This window comes from Acomys russatus, chromosome 18 (assembly GCF_903995435.1).
Source record: "Acomys russatus chromosome 18, mAcoRus1.1, whole genome shotgun sequence".
NCBI classification, from domain to species: Eukaryota; Metazoa; Chordata; class Mammalia; order Rodentia; family Muridae; genus Acomys; species Acomys russatus.
The window spans coordinates 6,699,822-6,725,006 of NC_067154.1; the positions used below are offsets into that span (position 1 = coordinate 6,699,822).

Below are 25,185 nucleotides of genomic sequence, written 5' to 3' on the forward strand. Positions count from 1 at the left end.
CAGAGCCAAGACGGAAAGGGGCAGACAGTGAAGAGAACCTGAGGTCTCCTTCCCCACGAAAGATGGTCAGCATCAAAAATGAACGAAGCTGTCATGGAGTCCTACATAATGACTCCACCTCCTTGCTGGGGCGGCGGGGGAAGGGGGCACACAAATGCAGCATAAAGCTGATTATTGAACAACTTGTAGTGTGTGACTTAATAACCCCTCTATTGTATAATATTGTGCTTCAGGGAGAAAAAAAAAAAAAAAAAAAAAAAAAAAAAAGAAGCCTTTAAGCCTGCTTAGTGCCTGCAGTTTCTTCTTTAAAAAGGCAGAATGTCAGTCCCCTCCCTGTGCTTCCAGAGCTACCTCCTCCCAACTCCTGTGCCTCCCAAAGCCATGATTAGGTCAATGGTCTTCCATTGTGATTCAGAGAACAGCACAGGTGTGATGGGCATTCTGAGTGTTTAAGGTGCAAACACTCTTCCCCCTAACCAGGGACAGCTGTGATGCTGAGACGTGCAGGGTAGCCCATTTCATTGTGAGGAAATAACGTTCATTCTCAGGGGTCCTGGGCGTGGTTAAAGGCCCTGTCCTCACTGCCTGGCTCCAATTTGCCCTGGCAACAACACCCAAGGAAGGCAGGATTTCTGCTGCTCGGGAGAAAAGTAACAAGGTTGTGGGTAGATGCAGGCCAGTAGTCTGTGAGGAAAACTACAAACACAGCTGAGTGTCTGTTGTCTTCTCTAGCCTGGGCTGTGGCAGAATCTCTTTAGATCCACATGTTATTTGACCAAGAGGAGACCTGGTGGTTTGCTGGGCCTGTTGGGGTAGGTTCCATGCATATGAGTCTAAAAGGAACGACTTGAAAATTTTGGCATTATTTTGCCTTTGTGGTATATAAATGTGTTTGTGTGTGTGTGTGTGTGTGTGTGTGTGTGTGTGTGTGTGTGTATGCTGGTGTGCATGCCTGTGTGTGTGTGTGTGTGTGTGTGTGTGTGTGTGTGTGCTTTTATACATGTGCATGTGGAAGCCAGAGGCTGATGGCATTTGTCTTTCTCAGTCACCTTCCCCTTAGAGACACAGTCTCTGACTAACTATGGAGCTCACCAGTTCTGTAAGGCTGGCTGACCAGTGGGCTCAGGGGATTCTCTGGGCTCTGCCTCCTCCCAGCGTTGAAGTTATATATATATTTATATGGCTCATGGGGAACCTGACCTCAAGTCTTCATTCTTGTGTGGCAGGCACTTTAAGCAACTGAGCCGCCTCCCTAGTCCCCACGGCCTTGACTCTAGAGGTCTTTAGTCATCACTGAGTATTTGCAGGGCACTCCATCCCCATCCTAAAACTGCATCCAACCCTGGCTCCCAAGATGCCTATGGCCACTCCTGCTCTCTGGCTAATGACAGCTGGCAGGTCTGCTAGTGACACCCCAGTTCTGTGAAGAAGATGGCCAGTGTTCCAAAGTCTCCCTAGCTTGAGATTCCGGGACTGCTTCATTCATGTTCCCACTGCCCCATGCTTGGAGTATTGCCAGTAGCCAATTGCCTGCCACATGGCCACCAGATTCCCAGCTGGTTGGCACACCAAGGCCACAGTGATCTTCTTAATTGGCCAATTGGCTCTTGCTGCTTCGCTGTTGAAATCTTATGAGTGGCTTTCCCTTTGTGCTTAGGAAAAGCCTGCCTTCTTTGTCTGCTCATTCTGCCTTCTCCGAGGACTCTAGGCAGTGGCATATGCTGTCCCTGCTCACCTATGGCCTCTGCCTGGAGTTCTGAGTCTAGTCCAGGATTAGCATTCCTCACCTTGAAGGAGTGAGCGGATGAGGAGATAAGGGAGGGAGAGAATGGTTGGGTTTTGAGACAGCTGGTCTTGGGTGTTAGACAAGGTAAAGGTTCTCTGTGACCTTGAGCATATCGTTTGACACCCAGGCGTCTTTGTCCCTTATCTGTAAATTGAGACTCACACCCCTTCCCCTCCATGCTTCATTGGAGTGTGCTCAGGATCAAATGAGAAGATTATACAAAAGTGGCAGCCAGCCTGACACCTAGTGGGAACTCCATAGGTTTTCCCTTTCATCCTCTATGGAGATGAGCTTGCTCCTCCATTAGAAAGAAGGCCTGGTGCTCACTGCCTTAATTTCCTGCTCTCTCCCCTCCCCTGTCTGTGTGGACCTCTGCATTTTACCCTCTGAGACTAGGCAGTCCTCTGCCAAGGATGAAGCCTACAAGCTGCCCACTGTCTGTGGGTTGACAGACTTGAGGTCTCTGCCTGTGGCCCATGAAGTGATTCTAAGGGCCCTGTATGGGATGGGGCAACCTGAAGTGAACCAGGACAAGTCAGGTCTAGGATGAGATGGGAATCAGGATTCCAGATGTTTATCTTCAGGTGTGACCGGGGAGCAGCACTGAAAGTGAGTGCCACCTTAACTACTGTACCCCTGGACACTTCATGTCTTACCAGTCCTGGTCACAGAAACTTTGTGTTTGGACAGCCACTGATAGCCTCCTCTGGGTGTTTGTGGGTTCCTTCCAGACTATTCTTGCCATAGGAATTGTCTTAGTCATCGTTCTGTTGCTGTGAAGAGACCCCATGACCACAGCGACTCTTATGTAGGAAAGCATTTAATTGGGGCTTGCCTATGGTTTCAAGCCTGTAGTCCATTTTCATCATGACGGGGAGCATGGCAGCATACAGGCAGACATGGTGCTGGAGAAGGAGCTGAGAGTTCTTCATCCAGATCCACAGGCAGTGGGAAGAAAGAGATACCAGGCCTGGGCTGGGCTTTTGAGACCTCAAAGCCCACCTCCATTACCACACTTCCTCCAAGAAAGGCACACCTACTTCAACAAGGTCACACCTCCTAATCCTTCTCAAGGAGTGCCACTCCCTGATGGCCAAGCCTTACAGTGTGTGTGTGTGTGTGTGTGTGTGTGTGTGTGTGTGTGTTACTTCTTATCCAAACCACCACAAGAACCTAGAGGATAGGGCCCAATGGGATGGCCATCCCATGCATGGTTATTTCTGCTTCTCTGCTGATGCTGGGTATCATAGAACACTCCACCTCCCAAGCTCCTGTGCTGGAGAGGATTAGGCTTGGAAGAGGTCATGAGGATGGAGCCCCTGATGGCATCAGCGTACTTACAGAAGAGTGGAAGACAGAAAGCTTTTTCTCTGTCCCTGCATGTGAGGACACAGCAAGAAAGTATTCATCTACAGCTAAAAGGTGGTCAGCTACGGGCAGGAAATGGCCACCTAGAGGCCAGAAGTGCTCATCGGCTTGCAGAAAGTGGTGTTCACCAGGACCTGACTCTGTCAGCACCTTTGATCTTGGAGTCTCCGAACCCTGCTGTGAGAACCAAATGTCTTGTTCACACTGTTCCCACAGTAGTGTTTAGTGGTAGCACCTCATGCTGGTCAGGAGTCCCCCTAGAATGTTCTTACTTCCTCCACTTGGGCTGCAGAAGGCAAACATCCCTCTGTGCACAAGCCTATTAGCCTCAGACTTCTCCCTTTGCTGAGTGGGGACAGGAGAGGCACTGAGGGACCCTGCAGCCAGGGCAGTGCATGAGCTGCCGTTGCCTTTGTGAAATCTGTCTAGAGATCCATAAGTAGAGGTCACCACTCAGGGTGTGGAGAACCCTGCCTCATTACTGGCAACCTGAAGTGTGGTCTCAGCCCGTAAGAGGAGCCAAGCTCTGCACTCAGATTAATGTCAAACTGGAGAGATGACTTCGACAAAAGAAGAGACCTCTGTCTGTTGGCCATAGCCTACATCTTTGTCTCCATCCCAGTGATGACAGCCCCTAACTGGGCCTTTCTTCAGAGCCCTCAGGCCACGCACCATTTCTTGTCGGGGGCTGGGGTTATCCCCACTTTAGGCTGGGAAGCGGGAAGAACAGGGACACAGGGACACTAACTGTGACTCTAGTGGACAAGCTGAGGCTGGCCTCGTAGCCAGAGTCTGCCCCAAGGGAAGGAGGTGCGGGTTCAGGGGACATCACTAGCACTGCACCTCCACTTCCTGAACCACACCCTGACGGATGCCAGGCTGCTGCTTCCTCTGTTGCTTTGAACTCTGCTGAGGATGTCCAGGCTTCAAGATGAGCCTGTCCAGAGAAATTTAACCCCGGTCTCCTGGGAGAAGTGCTGTTTCAGGAGGATCGTCCACCCTTTTGATTTAACCAAACATAACTCCACACAAGCCAGCCAGTAGGATGCTCCTAATCTCATAATTGTATTAGTGCCTATGCCAGAGGGCCAGGTTCTGAGTCCCAGGCTTCGGGCCTCTATCCCCCAAGATTTCTCACAGATGGCTCAGACAGAACATTTCTCTTCCAGATGATTTGGCCTGGGTATCATCCAAACGGGACTGCCATCTCATGAAAGGGCCTGCAGAGCCTAACCCAGGCTATTTTGAGATTCCAGGCTGAGGTAAATAGCAACGAGAGCCCTTTAGATGCCCTAGCTTGACTCGGACTCCGGGTAAGAGAGAGCAAGAGATTTATCTGAAGCACGCAGCAGGCAGTTAGGCCAATGCACACTCCAAATCTCCATGGAGTTTCTTCTTTTTTGTTTTAATTTAGTAAATATCAAAGTTCAGTTGCCATTTTTCTTCTCCACGATGCCTTGGTTCATGTTTTAAAAACTTTAATAACAGGGGTGACCAATTTTAGGTCTGACGTATTTGTTGGCTCGAGTTCTCGGGCTGTAAGCAAGCGAGTCTAATCTGTGTCCCTGGCCTCTAGTCTGGTTTGACCTATGGGGAGAGGCCCATCCAGAACCCTGACAAATGCCTCCTCAACTGTGACAATGGATGGCCAAGAGCTTAAGAGCCAACCGTGCTGCTCGGAGTCAGGGTAGGGTGGCATACCTCACCACAGGTGTTCTCTCCATCTGTCCTGCCAACCACACGCATTCCTTCCTGTTGGGAGCAAAGCCATCAGCATCCCAGCCCTACATGGCTGCCTTTGGAGGCTGTGAGAGGCTGGCACTTGGACTTCCCCAGCCACCTGGAGCCTTCCATGGTGGGGAAGGGACCCCATGGACTGAGTAGCTCCTCAAGGCTCCCCCAAATTCTGGGATCCAGAGGGTAGGGAGGCTCCAGGAAGGCAGTGGGTCCTTCTGTCTCAAGATGCAGTCACTCTTTGAGACTTTAGCTTAGGGCTTTAATGTAAGGATTGTGGAGGATGAAGAATTAGACAGACTGATGGAGCCCTGAGAAGACATTTTAAGGGTGTGACTTCCCTGTGAACTAGATGACCCCCATAACAATGAGCAAGGCTAGGAAGAATAAGTAGAATCAGGAGACCAGATCACCTGGCATGGGGTGGTCTTGGACACTCCAAGAAGGCCACTTTGTTGCTGCATAGGATCTCAGCATGCTCTTGACTCAACTCAGCTTTGGGGGTCCCCATTTTTGGAGTGAGAAAAAAAATAGCCCTCTCCTTTGTCACAATGCAAAGGAATCAACACCATGGAAGTGACCTATCAAATTTAGCCATTGGTGCAAATGTTCGAGGAAAATGCTCCTTTGCATCTGAGAAGGATCTTTGTTACTGGGTGGGGTTGGTTTCTCCTATAGAGGAGAGAGTGCTGCCGTGGCGTGGAGCATGCGTCCTCATGCCTTTTGTCTTAAGCAGGTCTCTCTACTGTTTGATGAGATAATATGGCAAGCCACCATCATCTTAGTGTGAGTTAGTTTGGTCTGTGTTTCAGGAAGGACTAAGGATCTTAGGAGACCTCAAGGTATGGATAGAGTAACGACTGTCCCTAGACCAGGACCCTGGGTGTTACCCTGCCTTTGTCACACTGGGCCAAGGGCAAGCCTTACTGTATCCTGACTTCTTATTAAGATGGAGACACATTCAGCACATGCATGCATGCACATCTTTCTGGGTGTCTCTTGGAGGAAGCAGAGCCACACAGCCTCTCAGCTCTGCTATTGACTACTCATGTGACTGCAGGCTTCCTTAAGGCCTCAGCTTATCTATGAAATGGGACCGTGATATGACATTCCTCATAGGAAATGAGTCAGTTCTCATGACACGTGTAGACTTATCATGGTCTTTGTATTCCATAAATGTCAGCTTAAAGAGACAGAAAGAAGTCTGGCACACTCCTATAACCCAGCACTTGGAAGGCAAATGGAGGAATATGGTGACTTCAGGCAACTTGGGATACATAGGGAGACTCTCCCCAAAAATATAAAAGCAAGAGATAATCTTGGGAAAGAAAAATGAGGTTAAAGGAATTGTGTGTCCCTTTTGGATATATCAACAGAGCAGAAGTCTTAGAAGTAAATTCTGTGCATAGTGTGTGTATGTGTGTGTGCTACATTTGTGTGTTGTGTTGTCTATGTATATTGTGCATACATTGTGGGTGTGGGTGGGGTGTGATATGTATTGCATGTGTGTGTTGTGTGTGTGGAATGGCATGTGTGTTGCATGTATGCATTGTATGTGAGAGTGTGTATGCTTTATTGTATTTGTTTTGTGTATTAATGTATTGTGTATGTGATTCTTGTACCTATGTGCACATAGGCTAGAAGAGGACATCAGGTCCCTTGATGTATTACTGTCTAGCTTACTATTCTGAGACAGAGTGGTGGTTTGAATAGTCATGGCCCCCATAGGCTCATATATTTGAACGTTTAGTGACACTGTTTGAGGATTAGGAGATTTGGCCTTGTCAGAGGAACTGTGCCACTGGGGGTGGGCTTTGAGGTTTCAAAAGCCCATGCCAGTCCCGTCTGTCTATCTGCCCGTCCATCCATCCATTCATCCACCCATCATCTATCATCTGTCTATCTGCCTGTGAGTCAGGATGTAATTGTCAACTATTTCTCCAGCACTATGTCTGCCTGTGTGCTTCCATGCTCCCTTCTATGATAAGAATGGATTAAACTTCCAAAACTGTAAGCAAATCCCCAGTTAAATTTTTTTTTTTGGTAAGAGTTGTCTTGATCATGGAATCTTCACAGCAGAACAGCTATTAAAACACAGAGTCTCTCATAGAGACTGGAACAAGGCTGGTATCCAACAAGCTCCAGTGATCCTTCTGACTCCACCTCTTGCTGCACTGTGGTTATAGGCCCAAACCTGTATGGGTGCTAGGGCCCACATGAACTCAGGTCATTTTCCTTGCATAATAAGCACTCCCATATGCTGAGCACCCTCTCCACCCAAGAACTAAATTCTGCAATAAGCCTAGGCAGTAGATATTTGTCAAAGGTGCCAAGGCAATTGAATTGGGGGAAAACATTTTTTGAGCACACGTTGCTTAAGCCTCTGGAAATCCAAATACAAACACCCACAAAACAACTCATGGTGATCATAGACACAGATGCCAAAATGATAAGGCTTGTGGAATAAAACACAGGAGAAAAATCTTCATGACCTTAAGTTAGGAAGAATCTCAGACATGGCGCCAAAACACAAGTGACAGTGGGAAGCACAGCCACATTTGAATCCATCAAAATTAAAAGCTTTTGCCCTTCAAAGGATACCACCCAGTAGATGAAGAGATGGTTCACAGAGAGACAATATCTGCAAGCCACATATTTGATTAAAACTTTGTATCCAGACTATTTCTTTTCAAGACCTATTTATTTATTGTATTTTATGTGCATGCACGTTTTGCCTGTATGTACGTATGTACCCCACGTGCTTGTAGTGAAGAGGCCACAGGAGGGCATCAGAGTTAAGAGTTCTGAGCCACCTGATGCTGGAAACTGAACCCAGATCCTTGGCAGAGCAGTAAGAGCTCTTAACTGCTGAGCCATCTCTCCAGCCCTCGAGAACTACTAATAACAGTTAGAGTGTCCACTTTAAAAGTGGACAAGAGACTCCAACAAAGCTTTCTTCAGATACACATTTCTCTCAGACATACTAACAACCAATGAGCAACGAGAAGATGCTGAGCACCACTAGCCATTAGAGAAAGAGGTCATGATGAAGTGCCACCCAACAGCACTAGTAGAGCTAAGATGACATAGAAACACAGTAGCAACTTTGGCAAAGATATGGAGAATTGGAACCCCCACACATTGTTGATGGACTGTAAAGTGGTGCAGCCATGATAGAAATGCCTGGTAGCTGTCAGACAGTTAAACGTAGAGTTAACCCATGACTCAAGAGAGGCAAAAACATACATCCATACAAAAATATGCGTTGAGATTCACCATAGCATCCATGTGGAGACAATAAATATCCCTTAGATTGGTTACAAATTTACAATGCAAAGTGACTCAGCAATAAAAAGGGAGTGGGGGGGCTGACATTTGGTACCCAGAAATGGACCTTGCAGGCACTGGGCAATGCTACGTATGTATCCCATGAGTCCTTTGTATGATGCATCTGTGATATGCTAAGCAAAGCAGGAGACACGTTTGTGAATGGGGAGTCATTGCCTTTGGGTTCAGGATTTCTGGGGGTGTGCTGTGTTTTGGAAAGAGGTTGTGACAATGGTTCAAGATCCTGAGAACGCAACGAAGCGGCACCTGCATTGCACACCTGTAGCTCCAATGAATACTGTTGTGTAAGGTGGAAGAATGAGTTAAGATCACTCTGTGTTTTCCCCATCTCTTTAAAATGAGATGAACAAAACCACACGGGATTGTGGGAGCCTTAGAGCCCTCATAATGGAGTACTGGCTTAGACTGGCAGGAACATGTCCTAAACAAGAGATTCTGACATTTATTTTCCCTGTGTTTACTCGGGATAGTAGGCACAGCTATATGTATTATATATACTGTAAACCCACAGGCTCCAGGCTACCCTACCAAAGAGTGATGTTTCCAGTGGGCCTTGAAGATGAGCTCAAGACCCTTCTGGGGGGTGTGGACTGAGACATGAGGTGGGGGCGAGGTCTGTGGGAAGTAAGAGGCCGTTTGGCAGACCTTGAACTGCACGCAGGGGAATAGACACCCGTGTTGAGGGTCTTCCTCCTCCTGACTCCCTTACCCCTGCCTGGCCCAGAATTGCCTTTAGATGCCAGCTTTCCCTAGTTCCTTGAAGAAGAGGTAGGGAAATAAATCTCCTACCTTCTCCAACCGCAGCCTTCCTCCCTGAGGTCAAGGGTCTCACTAGGCTCAGACTCCCCATGTACAGTTGAAACCAGGCAAGGAAAAAACATCACTGTTTCCACCCACCAAGGACTCTATGTGTGTGTTTCCCTGAATGGGCCCTGTGTGGTCCCTTTGCTGGGCTGTGGCTGGTCAGGAGGGGTCATAGAGGTGGGGCCTGATGAGCAAGGTCGAGGCAAGGCTAGGAATTGTTGCTTCGCCTGCTCAAGGGGCAGATCAGATCTGGTCCCAGGCTTTGGGGGTGGGATGTGCAGAGAGGCTATTCGTCATGTAAAGTAGCCTTTCCATTTGACTGGGAGGACACAGAGGACCAGAAGTTGAGGCCATCTATAAAAGAGCAGGGGTACTTGGGAGCCCTCTGGGTGAGTGTGCCAGGGGGCACGGTTATTATTTGAGATGAAGTCTTCCTTGCTGCAGTCTGCCCAGCATTGCTTTTGATGCTCCTCCAACCTTTTCCTTCTCTGAACTATTGGCTGGCTGTTCCCTGGGCAGAGCACAGCAGCTTGCTCTATGGGCTCTGTGCCCCCATGGAGCTTTTGTCCCCACTTCCTCTCCCTTTCCTATCCTAGTATGATGTCATATAATTATTCATTCCTTTGTTGTATGCTCCAAGTGGAACCTGAGTTCCAAGGGTGGGGACCTGGGATGTTGTATGCTCCAGACTTCAGCAAGCCAGTTCAAGCCTAGCCCTGGAGTCTTTCTCAACTGTCCCAAAAGATGACGTGGCCCTGTTTAACCCTTGAATGCACAAAAGGCAAGAGGATTGTGGGTCCCAACCCCCACCCACCCAGCTGTATGACTTTGGACAAGGGACTGACCACCTCTGTGCATCTGCTTTCTCCTATGCAGAATGGCATGGCAAGAAAAGCTGCCTGGTGGAGCAGCTGCGAGGGCTGAATGGGATGGCAAGTGAGAAGTGTCTAGCAAGCCACTTGCCTCTGAAAGTGCTCTGCAATAGCTCCTGGGGTGACCTTGGGTGGGGGGAGAGCTTGGCTAGAGAGCCAAGGGTCCTCAGCACTTGCCAGCAGTATCATATGTGGTTGCCGGCTCAGGTTTTTTCCTAATGTGCTGAAGTGCAAAGAGATGAATTATTCATATCTCTGTCTGAGGAAGAGCCTGGCTCTTCCATTCTGTGCCTAACACAAAGTGTAGACCAAGACCATGGTAGGCTCATGTCAGCCAGTCTTGTAAGAAATCAGAAGGGAATCCTGGGGTCTCACAGTCCCATTTTACATATGAAGTAACTGAGGCACAAGGTACAGATGTCATTCCTGTCTGTGGGGATGACAGAGAAGTCATGGAGGTGTGGTCCTCACACAGCTGGCTCCTCCCTCTGGGGGCTGCAGGCTCACGTATGGCTCTCAGCTTCTGACACTCCCCCAGAAGGAGCACGTACAGCTTTCTGCATGGGGCCCCTGGAGAAAAGGGGGTTCCAGCACCTGGTCTGGACGGAAGAAGTCCAATTACAATACCTTCATGGGGTTTTGGGGTATCCTGGGGATTCAGAACTTTGGAGAACCTCTCTGTGACCCACTGGGCAGACCGAGACCATCTAGAAGTGGGGGCTGCTAATGGGTGGTAGGGAGGTCTCACCTTATCTGCTCCCAAACTGCTACACCTCTGGCCACATCTGTCCAACCAGGTTTGTCTGCATTACACTGTCTAGAGAAGAAAGAGGCAAAGGGCTGCCTGGGGAAAGTGGGAAAGGGGCATGGTGGAGCCCCAGGGAGGGACATGACTGAGAGCTGAGCCCCTATTCAGCTGGCCTCTTTTTTTTTTTACTCCAACAATCTCTGGTACTTGTGGGGACACACAGCTCATAAACTCTGGTCTGCGTGCTTAGGTGAGTGAATGCCATTTGCTTCCATTGTTCTCATCTGTAAAATGGGGACATCTTTGAATATGCTACGTCAAGGACAGTCTTCCTATTGGAAGATCAGCAGTATCTCCATTGGCTTTGGCTTCTTCATGGCTGAACAAACCTTGGCTCTATGCTTGGCTTCTGGGTGCCCTGACTGTCTTGGTTTTTAGGATGTGTCCAGGAATAGTTATGCCGCCCTGGATGCTGGCCCCCTGGCTAGAAACCTAGACTGTGGCCCATACTCTGCTACTAGAGGGCTCCACCTCCCTTTTGCAGGAGAAAGTCCAATACCATGTATGGTGGGAACATGGAGAAGGTGAGGGAGACACGGCTACGTGGAGGTAGCCAGGAAAGCCAGAGGACAGAAGCGCAGTGGTGAAAAGTAGACATCGCTAAGTGGGCGTGTTTTCTTGTCTTGTTTTTGTTTTAGTTTTGAGACCTGGTCTCAGAACAAAAAATCAGAATGATGACTTGAACTTTTGATTTTCACGCAGGAGTTGTTCCCCGAATCCCAGATGCAGTGTTCTCTTTCCATAGGGAGGGTGAGCATTTGAGTTGAGCTCCATGATCCCTTTGCTCAGGCTCCTATGTTGGCTGGTCCCACCCCAGCCCTCAGGACCCGACAGTGTGGATGAGGTTTCTCAGAGCCAGCTACTGAGTAGTGGGTACTCTTGGTGGGTGGGGGACAGAGAAAGAGGAACTGAGAAGGGATCCGGTTGTTTTTTGAATGTTTAATGCAGTTGCCTGTTTCCCAGGGTTGCACAGTGCTATGCTCCACCCTTGCCCTGGACCACTGCCATGAAATATCATCTCATGTCTGCTCTCTGGTTGTTCTCCCTAAGCCCACCACCACCACCACAGCTCAGCTGATGGCAGGACTGGGGGAGAAAAGGACTAAAATTACCTCTGATTTGATGCACTGCACACAGGGGCTGAGCTGGCAGCTGGCCCCTCCACCTTCCCTCTGTGTTGACAGCTTCTCAGCTGGGGTGTATGTCTGCATGTCTGTCTGTCTGTCTGTCTCTGTGTGTGTGTGTGTGTGTGTGTGTGTGTGTGTGTGTGTCTGCGTGTGTGTCTGTGAGACACATGCATCAGCCTGGCTGTTGAGGGTTCTAGAATCCACCCTCAATCTCAGGAGAGAGCTTGTGGCCCCAAGTCCTGTGGCCTTTGTGGAGTGTCGTGGCAACACTCTTGATCCATCTAGACCTGTCCTTCGGCATGGTTTTGAGAGTGTTGGGAGGTGAGACTTGTGCACGGCTGTTCTGAGCACAGGCTAACCACTAGAGCTGGGACAGCTTTAGAGGTCCATAGTTGCCGGCCTGCCCTTGGAGCTGAAGGATTTGGACCAGCTCCGCCTCTCTTATACTGTCCTCTTGTCTCCAGTTGCCAAGTGCTTAGTGGTGCTCAGCCCACCCTGGCCTGCTCTGACTCAGCTCCTGGCCCGCTCCAGCTATCCATCTCTGGGAACATGTGTTCCCTGTGCTCAAGTCCAAGACTGATAGCATCTAATGGTCAAAGCAGCTTCCCATCAAAACAGACACAGGGCTCGCCCCAGCACTCTGACTACACATGTATTCTGAGCTTCTAGATGCCCTCTTGAGGGCTAAAATGTAGAAGAGAAGCATCTCTGAGCACAAGTGACTCCAGTATGGGACGGGTGCACAGTGAGGGTAAGGAGAGCTGTGACTGACAGCATGGCGAGAGGCTTGCATGGAGGGCACAGGCATGCCAGCCACACAGCCACGCAGAGAGGCTTGAATATGGCTGTCTTGCAAGGCAGGCCATTCTAGTCTCTGAACTTGACCTTGGGGCTGGTGGACGATGTAAAGCATGATGCTCTTCAAAGGAGTGAGGTGGAGGAGAGAGAGAAAGACAGAGACATTCAGGTCAGACATTCAGGGGCTGGACATCCTCCTGCCGTGGTTTCTTCCTCCTAAAGCATCCAGGGGAGCGTGTGAGTTAGGACGGGTGCGCAAGATGGGGGAAGAATCCAGTGAAAGGATTGTTATTACATTGAGGCTCTCATGATCAAGGCTCCTGGGGGGAAATTACAGCATCTAGAGGGATCTGCAGGAAGCCCAGCCTGCCTGGGGGAGATACTGGGCAGAGGGTGATGACTGAAGCTGACCATTGTGAAGGACTTTGGGTAGAGAGCCATCAGGAGGCAAGGGGCACATGCAACGAGGAGCAAATCATGGGATGTCTTGCAGGGCAGGCCATTCTAGTCTCTGAACTTGGGGCTGGTGGACGATCTATTCAAAACACATAGAAACAGGCTAGATCTGGCCTGGCCTCCATTTTCTCTGTAAAAATAGGAATGATGAAGCCCCTTAGACAGGCAAAATGCCCACACAAGCCAAGTAGCCTATTGCCTCTGTCCCCAAACTTCTGTCCCCTCCTCTAGGCTACTTTCTCCTACTGCTGCCAAACAAGCCACTGAATCTGGCCCTTTGGGCTTAACATGTGCTCAGCAGTGGACCAGATATGCAGGAAGGAGATCCCTCCCCTTAGAAGATACAGATCTGAGAATGTCCCCCTTCCCAAGCCACTGTGACTAGTCAGACTTTCCAAATCGGCCTGCACAGGTGGGAGAGTATCACATTGGAGACGAGGCTGGTGGGAGGTAAGACCTGGCGAGGTGGAGGAACCAGTGAGCTCAATGTTTTGGGGACCATTTAGCTCAGCCATCTTCAAGAATGTAGATGTCGCCGGCCAGGCGTGGTGGCACACCTCTTTCATCCCAGCACTTGGGGGGCAGAGGCAGATGGATCTGAGTTCAAGGCCATCCTGATGTGTTGTGTTCCAGCCAGCCAAGACTATACAGTGTGGCTTTTCTCTGAGTCTGTCCACCTTCTGTATGGAGGCCACGATGACAGGGAATAGTGAGGAGATGGTTCTTTGCAGGGCAGCAGGGGACAGTCAGATATCACCCCCCCTTCAGCAGTCCAGATCAGCTGTAACTGTAAGGCTGTGCAGATGTGACTGTGTCTACAGGTGTCTGTACAAATGGGATTCAAGTGTGTGTTGTGAAGAGCATGCTGGGGCGTGTGCGTGTATGTGTGCACACTCTGCAGAACAGTCTGTGTAGAGTGTGATGTGGGGACATGCACATTCGGAACAGAGCCGCATGTATGTGGGCAAAGTGCATGGATCCCGTGAACACGGTCTGTGGAGTATGTCTTGTGGGGAGTGAACAGCTTCAGGCATGTATATGTGTGTATGGGAGAATATGTTCACAGCACCCATATGGGATAAGGGCAGAGCCACCTCGGACAGCCCCACAGACATGGCTGAATGTGCTCAGCTGTAACACGGCACAGAGGAGTTTTCAAAGCAGCAAGGAGCCCTGGTGGGTGGATGCTTATTATTAACTTCAAAGAAAACTCCTGTTCTGCCTTTGAGGTCTTCTAGCTGGGTCTTTCCAGGAAGAGACTAAACAGCTCTTGCCACGAAAAGGCCACCCGCTGTCTTATAGGTTGTGCTGCTGAGGGTGGCAACCATTGGGGGCCTGCACATTGCTGTGGCTTTGGGCCTCATAGTCCTCCTGCCAGGGTTCATGGGGTAGTAGATGACGCTATGCCCACTGCCCTGATGATACCATTTTTAGTTAAAGCTAAGGCTCTCACAGAAAGCCCCAGAATCCTGGAGCCCAGTGCCTCCAACCTCCCCACAGCCTCCATAGCTCCCAGCAGCCTAAGGAGCACCCAGACAGCATGCTCATGTAGGCTGAAGGCTGGGCTTGGAGCCTGGCCCTGCTACTTCTGTCAGTTGGTGACATGGGGCTCTTCCTGAGTGCTGGATACTGGTAGGGAGTGAGGATCCATGGGGGGTGCATAAGTGGACTGAGTCCTGCCCTTGGGGATCTTAGGACCCCACAAGGAAATCATATCTTAGTCTTAGATAGCTTGGATTTTCACCCACGTCCACTTTCACAAATCACGGAAATCATCTGCATGACCCCTTGCAATCTTTTAACTCAGTTTCCTCATCTCCAAAGAGAGGGTCACGATGCTGGACTCCTGAAGGTAACACAGACAGAACAGGGGGCTGCCACGTGCTACACACTCCTAGCTGGTGGGGCTGGCACTCATGACCGTAAACCAGGTCCCCTGTTCCTGTCACCAAGCACAGGTGTTTCTGCATCTCCAGCAGGAAAAGCAGAGAGGGATATGCAGAGTAGCCCAAGGCCGGAGGGGAGGCTCTCCTCTACCTCCCAATGCCAAGGACTGCCCCAGGAGCCTCGATCCTTCCTTGGTGGGTGAGAAGCCTGGTTCTGTGTGGCCCAGCCACTGTCAAAGCAGACACTATGACTGTGAGCTCACCTGACTCCGGGTCTCATATTACCATATTTAAGGAATTGATTGGATGATTCAGCCCGCCCCCCAGGGGACAGGCCGAAGCTGGTGGCTTGGAGTGGATTCTCTGATCCCTCCTGTTAGAGCGACTGCTTATAGCTGTGACATCAGCCAGCGAGTAAATACTGTGGTTTGCTGGTGAGGGGCTCACTAGCCTATTGCAAAAGGGAAGCACCCCGTCACCAGGTGCAAGAGCCCCATGTCCTGGAAAAGCGCTTCTGCGAGTTGGCACGGGGGTGCGCCAGGGCCTGGTAAGACCTTGGAGCCCCTCGAAGAGTGTTTGATTTTGCTCTTGCTCTGCTTCCAGGAGAGCTGTCTGCAGGTGCTGGATGGAGAAAACTAGGGGTCTCCCCTGCAGAGCTCAGCCTGCACCCTGGTGACTGCTATGTCACTTTGGGTCACAGGTGGGATTCTGAGCCTTCCATCGTCTCCACTCAGACCGCGTTCAGCAGATCTCCAGTGGCTCTCTGGGGCTGCATGGCTTCTGATTAACCCACAAGCTCTAGAAGAAAAGCTGCAGTAACCACCATGGGATTGGAGCTGGGAGACTGGGACACATACCCTTGTAGGCAGAGAAGGGAGGTGGGTGGGCGGGGCTTAAGCTTTCTCCTCCCCTTTTCTGTTTTTCCCCTCCTCTCTTCCCTTCTTGTCTCTGCTCAACTACCCCAGCCCTGCTCTATCTTCTCCCTTCCTTCTTCCTCCTCCCTTCTCCTCCTCCCTTTCTCCTTTTTACTACAGGTCGACTCTGTGACAGTTCAGACTACAATGCTTTGGCTTCATAGCTGCATTGCGTGACATCATTTCACACACGCAACTGTATCTGAAATTCTGAGTTGTGATCTTTTCCTGGGCTGGCAAAGTGCAGTCCTACTCACTCTCTGAATGCTGGGTAGTGTGGGCAGTGAGCCACAGCACCCAGTCAGCCATAGCCCCCTGCATTCTGTAATGCGCCCTGTTGCTAGGCTGCAAGCTCCGGAGGTCAGGTGCAGCCAATGCATTTGGGGCTTATGGTACTTTCAGAAACAGGGAGATTGACTCACATTGTTAAGTCTTGAGTAACCCTACTATCGAATCAGGATCTGCCACACAGGGGGACTCTGGTCCCTGTTGGGACAGGCCCTCCTTGACAAGGTGCACACAAACACACACACTTCCCTGATGCTGCTAGCTGCAAGTTAAGCCCAGTAGGACTCATGCGCTAGATGCGGCTAGATGTGGGGTGTGTCTGGATGGGGAGCCCCTGCTCGAACCCGGAAGGCCAGGGGAAATCCCAGGTCAAGCAGAGTGCTGACTCCACGAACTGTAGACAGGGTGGAACCTCACTCCCAGGAACTGGAGAGATGGCATCCCAAGAACTCCTTGGTCTCTAGAGCTTGGTCTCTAGAGTGACAACTGGCCAAGTGCTAGATTGGAGTAGGACCTTTGACACCCTGAGGACTTAGAGGAGCCTGAAGGACTGAAGCCAGGCTGGATGTGGGTGTCCTCCCTGAATGAGCCAGAAGGGACCCAAGAGATTGGCTCCCGAGAAAAGCAGTTCCTAGGCAAATGTGAGGCCTAATCGTTGCTAAGGCCACTTGGCTTGTGTCGCTGTCCATACAGATAGCAAGATTATCTTTCTGGTTTGGACCAAAGGGACAGACCCTCTAGGATGAGACTATTGGGCCACATCCACTGATTCCCAAGTAGTCCCCACCAATTTACTCCAGGTAAGGGGGGCCCAGAGCTGTGTCAGTACCCCCACAGTGATCTTGCTGTAGCACATGCGGAGTCATATCCCAGGCCAGTGTCCAGGGTTAGGTCCCAATTTTTTGTTCAAGAGTGAATGGAGCAGAAAGGGCTAGAGGTGGTAAACCCCACTTGTGCAGCCCTTCCTAATATCTTCCTGCCTGATGGGCCCTTTGATGTCCCTGGACATGGAGCTCTGAGTTCTCGAGCTCTGATCTGGGCTGTAGGCAAGGAACTGTGGTCTTGTTCCTGGGAGATGTGGGAAGGCTCTAACCAATTGGCATTTGGGGGCAGATCATGTACTGTCATCACTGAAGCATGGGCTTTAAGGACCTCACTCTCAGGGGTCTTCTGTTTATTTTATTTTTGTAATTTGAAATTTTTAAATTTTAAGTCGAGGTTACAGTGTCTCTGTATTGTCCAGGTTCACCTTGAACTCCTGGACTTAAGCAATCCTCCTGCCTCAACTTCCCAAGTAGCTAGGACTACTTGGGAGCACATGCCAACAGTCTGCTTCCAGAATTAATAGGTTAAAAAAATAGATTAACTCAGTCAGCTTAACAAAAACCAGTTAAACACCTGTACAGGTCCAAGCTTTGTACATCTCAGTTAATTTCTATACAGTTAGAACAGCCACCCTGAAAATGTGGGCTTAAGTTCTTTGGGAGCTATAGGATTTGGGGTGTTTCATTCCAGTCTGTGTTGCATATCTTCCATTTTCTTAATGCCATGCGCAGGACAAGTTTGAAGTGTTGACGTTTACCAATTTGGCTTTTGTGGTCATGTAGAACTCCTCAGCTAATGCAGGGTCACCAGACTGTCACCCCCCTTTTTTCTGAAAGTTTCCCAGTTCTGTCTTGCAACCTGTGCTACATATTAAGCCTGTTGCTGCATGTGACCAACTCATGATCCCCACATCAGCGGGAAGAAGTCAATTTTCTGTCAGATTCCCCATGCTCCTTTGTAGGCAACCAGGTGACCTCCTTCATGTGGGCTTGTTTCTAGACTCTGGCCCCTGTTTCTCTTTCCCAGTATTGTCTCAGTGACTGTGTCTTTAAGTCCTAGAAATCAGATATTGTGAGTTCTTTGGGTTTGTTTCAAAGTTGTGTGGGCTATTTTAGGCCCTTTGCCTTCCACATGCACTTTATAATATGCTTGTCTATGCTCACCTGAAGGGGAAAAATGTTGCTGGGATCTTTCTTAGAATTACATTAAATCTGATTTGGAGCGATGGCAAGGCATAAGCCCACTTGCAGAGGACTACAGCTCACACCTGCCTATCCCAATGGGATCCAGCACTCTCTCCTAGCCTTCATAGTCACCCTGCCCTCGTGTGCACATATCCACACACTTAAAAATAATAAGCTTTTAAAAAAATAATTACATTAAGCTTTCAGTAAACGGAGAAGCAGGGGAACAGTTGCCATCTCAATTATACCCACGAGTGTGTTATGTCTTTGAATTCTTCTAACAATTTTTTTACCTTCATCATACAAATATCACGTGCCTAATTAGACTTATATCTAATAATCTTATTTGGGGAATATAAAAGTGGAATTTTTATTATAATTTTCAGCTGTCCATAAGTTATCTACAGAAACAGTATTGATTTGTGTCTGTTCATCTTGTTCTACGAGGTGTTTCCCTGTAGATCCTATGAATGCGCTGTGTAAGCTGTTAGATCTTCAGCCTAAGCCTCTACCAGAGAGAGATGGGTGCACTTGCTCTGTAGTCTGTTTGCATCTTCTGTACCTAACTCTTCGTCTTGACATGACGAACCAGCTGCCCCTTGCAGCACGGGATTGAATGAGGGTGAGAGGAAACACCATTGCTTTGTTTCTGGTCTTCAGGCAAAGACATTCAGCCTTTATCATTATGTGTGATGCTAACACACATTGTTTATTATTGTCCTGCATTTTCATAAGATTCTGGATGTTTTCTCCTAGGTTTTTCTTGTTGAGTGTTTTTATTATGAATAGTTATTGAATTCTTCCTGGGTGTGGGTTTTGCTAATGACAGAGTTTGCGTTCGTTGAATTTGAAAAATTGAACCAGCCTTCCATGTTAAGATAAACTCCATCTGTCCTTTTGTACCATGGAGAGAGAGAGAGAGAGAGAGAGAGAGAGAGAGAGAGAGAGAGAGAGAGAGAGAGTGAGTGAGTTTGACTTGTGTTCTAGTCCCTTCTGAATTGCTATGATAAACCAATCTAGTCAAAAGCAACTTATGTTTATTTGGCCTGAGCTCCCAGGTTACAGTCTATTACTGAGGGAAGTCAGGTCAGGAACTTAAGCAGAAACTTGAAGCAGAAATCATGAAAGAATGCTTCTTGCCTTGGAACGCCTGTCAATTAAAAAAAATCTACGGGCTGTAGCTGAAGCAAGAAATAGAAGGTGGAACATCTGGCAGGCAGAAGGGATTCTGGGATAGAGCCAGATGTGGAAGATCTGCTGGCAAGATGTAAGGAGGACAGAGGAATGGTACCTGAGTGCAGGTAACCAACCACATGACAGAAAGTAGATTAGAACAAGTGGGTTATTTTAAAGTTATGAACTAGTCAGGGAAGAGCCTCGCTGTATGGCCTAGGTATTCTTAAATGATGTTTTGGGTCTCATGAGTCATTGTCTGGGAGTTTGGGGATGGGAGGGGAAAAAACCCATGCCCCTCAACCTGGATAGCTAATCTTCTTACACAGCCCAGAATCACCTGCCTAGGGCCTGGAATTTGGGAGTCCCACCTACAGTGGCCTACACTAATGAACAACCAAGACAACCCCCATAGCCGTGCCCACAGGCCAATCTGATCTGAGCATTCCTTCAGGTGACTCTAGCTATGACCATTGCTATTATTTTGTTGAGGATTTTTGTACCTTTGTATATGAGGTATATTGTCGGTATTTTTTTCTTGTACCCTGTGTGTGTGTGTGTGTGTGTGTGCACGCGCGCGCATGCAGACTTGGTGCTTCTTATACTTTAAGAACTCTGTAGAACTTACTATATTTTTAAATGAGGGGTTGTCTATGGTTTATATACCACAAAACATAGACTCAGCCTGTTGGGAGCTTTGGGAAGAACTGTTGAGCAACTCAGAGCTTTCAAGCTGAAGGTGTGTGAAGTAGGGTCAGGGAACTATGGGTCCAAGACAGGCAAGCCTCCCCAGCCTCCAGCCTCTTGCAGAGCCTTAACTACCTCACAGTCTGGGTAAGATTTCTGATGTTCCTGAGCTGTGGCAGGCTGTGTGACCAGGGAAGTCTCTCAACTCCTCTGGGCCACAAATCAGCCAACAGAAAAAAAAAAATGACCGTTTTTCTCCCTGAGTGCTGATGTCAAATAGAAAGATACCGTGAGACCTGAAAGCTCTCCTGGAGGAAGGAAGAGAGCGCCTGCGGTGATCAGGATTTGCATGGCGCAGAAAGGAGGTGAGCAGAGCTGAGGGCTAAAGTCAGAAGGGATGCAGGCACCCTACTGAGCAGCCACCTATCCAGTGCTTTCCCATGTTTTCATAGGGACTCCCAAATTCCAGGCCCTCCTAGCCCTTTAAGGGGAGGGGGCAAGATGACATGCATTCATTCCTTCAACTTGTTCTGGGGCCCTACTCTGGACCAGGCCTCAGAGAGTGGGCAGACTGTAACGATCAGAACAGAGACCAATGGTCTGCCTGAGAGCTGTGCAGGTCTGGACTCCATCCAGGGCCCTGGGCCTAAAGCCAGACTACCCGGGGGTGAGGTTCTGCTCTGCTATTTATGCAGCTGGGTAAACTGAGGAGCACAATTACGCCTCAGCGCTTCAGTTGGCAACCTGTGACGTGAGGCGATGCTGCAGGTCCCTTGTAGGTCATGAGGACTACGTGGGTTGGTGCTCTCGGCTCGTTACCTCAATCCAATTGCTCAGAACCAGCCCTTGCACTCGAACGCAGCTTACCAGGCATAAAGCCTTTGCACATTGTGAAGCTACCCACTTGAAAAGGGCTGGGTTAAAGTACTGGCAGGAGTTCACAGTGCCTCAGACTGCCCTTCTCTGGTGGGTAAACCTGGGGTAGGAGAAGACAAGGATGGAGGTTGGACGAGGATGCAGCCTAGGGAAGGGACCTGCTTAGGGGTCACACAGCCCTTCAGTGTGCAGGCAGCCGCAACCTTCTGGCTTTTATACTGATTATTGCAAGATCTGGTGCTCCTACAGGAGAGAGAGAGATAATATGACAGGAGGTGACAGGAGATAAGACGGTAGTAAATGCAGGAGCAAAGGGGTGGGTGTCTTCTTTCCTGGCTGCCTTCCTGGGACAAGGCAGCTTTCTAGAACCTGCAGGCAAAGGGGAGACTTTGGCACCCACCGTAACTTCAGTTGGGCCCCACCCCCGCTATATATTGACCAACATGCACCGCGGCTCGCAGGTGCCTCCTGCATCTGGCACTGTCGCATAGGAGGGCGCAGGCCCTAAGGTATGAGATCACCGGTGTGGCGCCTCCTTTTTGCGACGCTTAGGGTCTGGCGCCACCGTGTGGCCACAAGAGGAAGCTGCCTACACAGACGAAAGCTGCAGGGCAATCCCTGCAGGGCTCCAGGGAGAGGTATATGGCATCCTGTCACCTCAGCTCATCCGCTACATCTCCTGGAACTGTGAGGGAGGCAGAGTCTAGTGCAGCTCAGGGAAGGATGCGGCACCCCCACCTACCCTGATAGATGGCAGGATTCATGGCTCCCAGAGCTGATAGGGTTCTTGCACACTAGAGGAAGCGCTTGGCATCATACTGAAGGGGGTGCTTTCCAAGGCAGGGGGTCACAAAGCTCGGATATAGATTTAAGGATGTCCATCACCCGCACCCCCATGTTCCCAGAATGATGGCAACATAGGAATCAGTTTAGACTCTGACCCTGGACCTATAAAGTGGGCTGGATCTAGTGCATCCAGATCTAGCTTATTTCAAGCCAGAAACCATCTTTCTGTTGCCAACAAGCCACCAAGACTTAAAGATGGAAGAGAGAGTAGCCAGCTGGGTGTGGTGGTCCACAGTACTCAAGACATGAAGGGAGGAGGGTCAGAAGGTCAAGGTTATTCGTGTCTGTGTAGCAAGTTCAAAACTAGTCTAGGATACATGAAGCCCTGTTTCAAAAACAAAACAAAACAAAAGGAAGGAAAGATGGAGATCATTTACCCCATCATCTGAATATCTGGAAGTCCCAAACTCGTGCTCCAGGGCAGAGGCCATGGGGTGCTGGTGACCAGGAGGTGTGGCATGCAAACCCAGGTGCCTGGCCCAGGGGACAGGCTCTGGCTTTGCTCCAGGGGTTCTTTCTGCACCTTGATACAGGAGAGGAGTGAGGGGGAGGTCTGGCATTGCCCTGGGAGCGTGATGGCTAGCCTTAGTTCTGCCACTTATTGCTACTGCAGATGGGTCACTTCTGAGAGGCAGAGCTGTGGTCTGAGCGAGGTGGGGTGTGGTCTGTCTCTGGTGTGGGGTCGGCACCTATGAAGAGAGCCGAGTTTGGGTCAGGGAATGCATCCGATTGGTGAGATACACAGTAGCACGGCTCTGCCAGACATGCAGCCCTTCTGTCCGGAGCATCACTCAGGGTCGGCTTCCCCATCCCCTTCCACCATTATGGAGACAGTGGCTCCTCCCAGGGTCCTTACACACTTTGACTGTCACCTACCCCTTGTCCCGCCCAATGCTATCTTCCCAAACTTTGATCCTTCATTCCCTCACTTTCATTTTTATTCAGTTCCTCTCTCCCTCTTTTCTCTTTCTCTTTTCTCCCTCTTTGTCTTCTCTTTCCCCCACTCACTCTCCATACCTCTTGCCCGCTTTTCTCTCTCTTCCCCTCCCTCCTTTCCTTACTGGATCCAGTGCCCTTCCTTTCTCCAACCCCACCCACAGTTTCTTGATGGTCTAACTCTGCAGAAGTACCTACAGTGTGGCAACCCACAGAAAGTGTGAGCCATGATAGAACCAGAATTTTGTGCTCTGCTTCACCTCAGCCTCAGTTTCCCCCACTTTTGAAATGGCAATACGAAGGTTTGCTCACAAGGCAGCTGACACACCTGGCTAAGGCCTGGCACATCTGGGCCTCCTCCCAGTCTCTCCCTGATGGAGTCTTCTGCAGTGTGGCCCTAACTCTTCCAAGCTGCTGTGTGTATGGTTCCAACACTGACCCTGATGTACAAATCTGACTATGTGATCTGCAGACATGCGTCTAGAGAGAAGCTGGTGTTAGTCCCTACTCCCCTAGTGGGGGATCTATTCATGACAGTCCCTTGAGTCTCTATGGGGAAGCCTGCAGCTCTATTATTATTATTATTATTTTCTGGTGGTCCAGTTGGGACTCACTGTGGCTACATGGCTGTTGGAGTTCACAGCCTTGGCCCAGTGGGCCATGTCTTGCAGGCCATTGAACTCTCATCCTTTGAGTTCAGCACACAACTATGGTTCTAGAGTGCAGCCCACGATTTTGCCACTCGAGGTAGCAGCACTTTACAGTTTTAAACTGTGTTACAAACATGTACTTTCCAGGCTGTTCAGTCTTTGTGTGATGCCCCCACACTGCCATGAGGACAGAGTTTTTCTCATTTGTCACCTCCATTGTTAACCTTTGTTCCCAGCATGCTTAGGGCCTACCATTAAGATGTTATGAGAGTGTGGGCCTGCCCGGAGCCCTCAGTCCCAGAGAAGAGGCACTCCCAGCATGCACTTGCTTAACTAGGCAGTGGGGTGTGTCAGGGTGCCATCAGCAGGTCCCTGTGCTCCAGAGGGAGGCAAGAAAGACAGATGAGAAAGCCGGGTCTGAGAGAACGGGAGAGCTGTTGAGTTGTTGCAGACGAGGTGAGGCCCTAAGCCCTGAGGAGGGCTGGATATTTTTCTGAGCACTGGGAAACCAGCTGGCAGAGGGGAGAAGCTGCCGGCACTTTAGAATCTTCCAAGAGCACTCTTGCTGCCATGTGAAGAGGGGCTCTTATGGAGCAGGAGTGGACAGCATGTGCCAGTGAGGAGGTGTCGATATTGATGCAGTGGAGGGACCAGAGAGGACTATCCAGCAGGCTCAAGTGGGCAGTGCCTGAAGGCCACTGAGCCTTAAGAGGGATAGCATCCCTGGGCCCTACCTTTATGGCTCCAGCTCAGGAGCATGTGCTGCTGTGTGTACGGTTCCATTCTTGATCCTGGCCTACAGAGCTGTGCTTCTGACCCTTGTGTTTGGGCAGGACCCTACCCAGACAAGTCTACCAAGATCCTGGACTCTTCCCACACTCTGGGCCCCACGCATAACCTGACTATTGCTTGCCTCCAAGGCTCGGGACTGGGATTAGCAGATCCACAAAATCCTTTGAGACACAGCTCTGGAACATTCTGGTGACAGTGAGGCTCACACAGGAAGAGTGCCCATTACACATGTGTGCTCACTACCCACCCTGTGAGGCACGCTCAGTGAACAGGAGGGCCGGGCACACTGGCGTGGAGTCATTATTTCAATACCACACAGTTCCCAGTGCTGACCAACTAGACCTGCTTCCTTGGGCTCTCACAGCTCCCCACGGTGTCTTTTTTTTTAGACTTTATGTATGAGTGCTCCATCTGTATATACACCTGTATGCAAAAGAGGGCATCAGATCTCATTATAGATGGTTGTGAGCCACCATGTGGTTGCTGGGAATTGAACTCAGGACCTCTGAAGAGCAGACAGTGCTTTTATCCCGAGTGATCTCTCTAGCCCCCATCCCACGGTGTCTTTATGCCCTCCTGAGAGAGGGGTCAGTGGATTTGCGACTGCCCAGGCACAGAGGTTCCTCTGTAGGCTCTAGGTCTCTGTGGTGTCTACAAGGGATACACCCAGGCCTTAGTGGCCAATGACCTGGGGCTAAAGTTGGGGGGATGCCAGGGCAGAAAGCTTGGCCTCTAGGGAGCTGGTTGTGGTCCTTCTGCAGCCCCCATCCCCACCCACACATGTGTTCTGTCCCCTGTCTCCCCACAGGTATATCCGCACCATGTACCTGGGGATTCAGAGCCAGCGGCAGAAGGAACACCAGCGACGCTTCTACTGGGCTATGATGTACGAATATGCAGATGTCAACATGCTGCGCCTCCTGGAGACCTTTCTGGAGAGCGCCCCCCAACTGGTGCTACAGCTCTGCATAATGATCCAGAAGAACAGCGCAGAGACGCTGCCCTGTGAGTGCTTACCTCTGCCACT

At 49.9% G+C, this 25,185-nt stretch overlaps 1 protein-coding gene across 1 annotated transcript in view; it reads left to right on the plus strand.

The window, feature by feature from the left end:
* Xkr6 (XK related 6) overlaps nt 1-25,185 on the plus strand; it is a 206,466-nt gene that overhangs the window by 161,840 nt on the left and 19,441 nt on the right. The window contains exon 2 of the mRNA XM_051160674.1: nt 24,967-25,163. Within this exon, the coding sequence (XP_051016631.1) occupies nt 24,967-25,163 (197 nt within the window). The remainder of the gene's footprint in view (nt 1-24,966; nt 25,164-25,185) is intronic.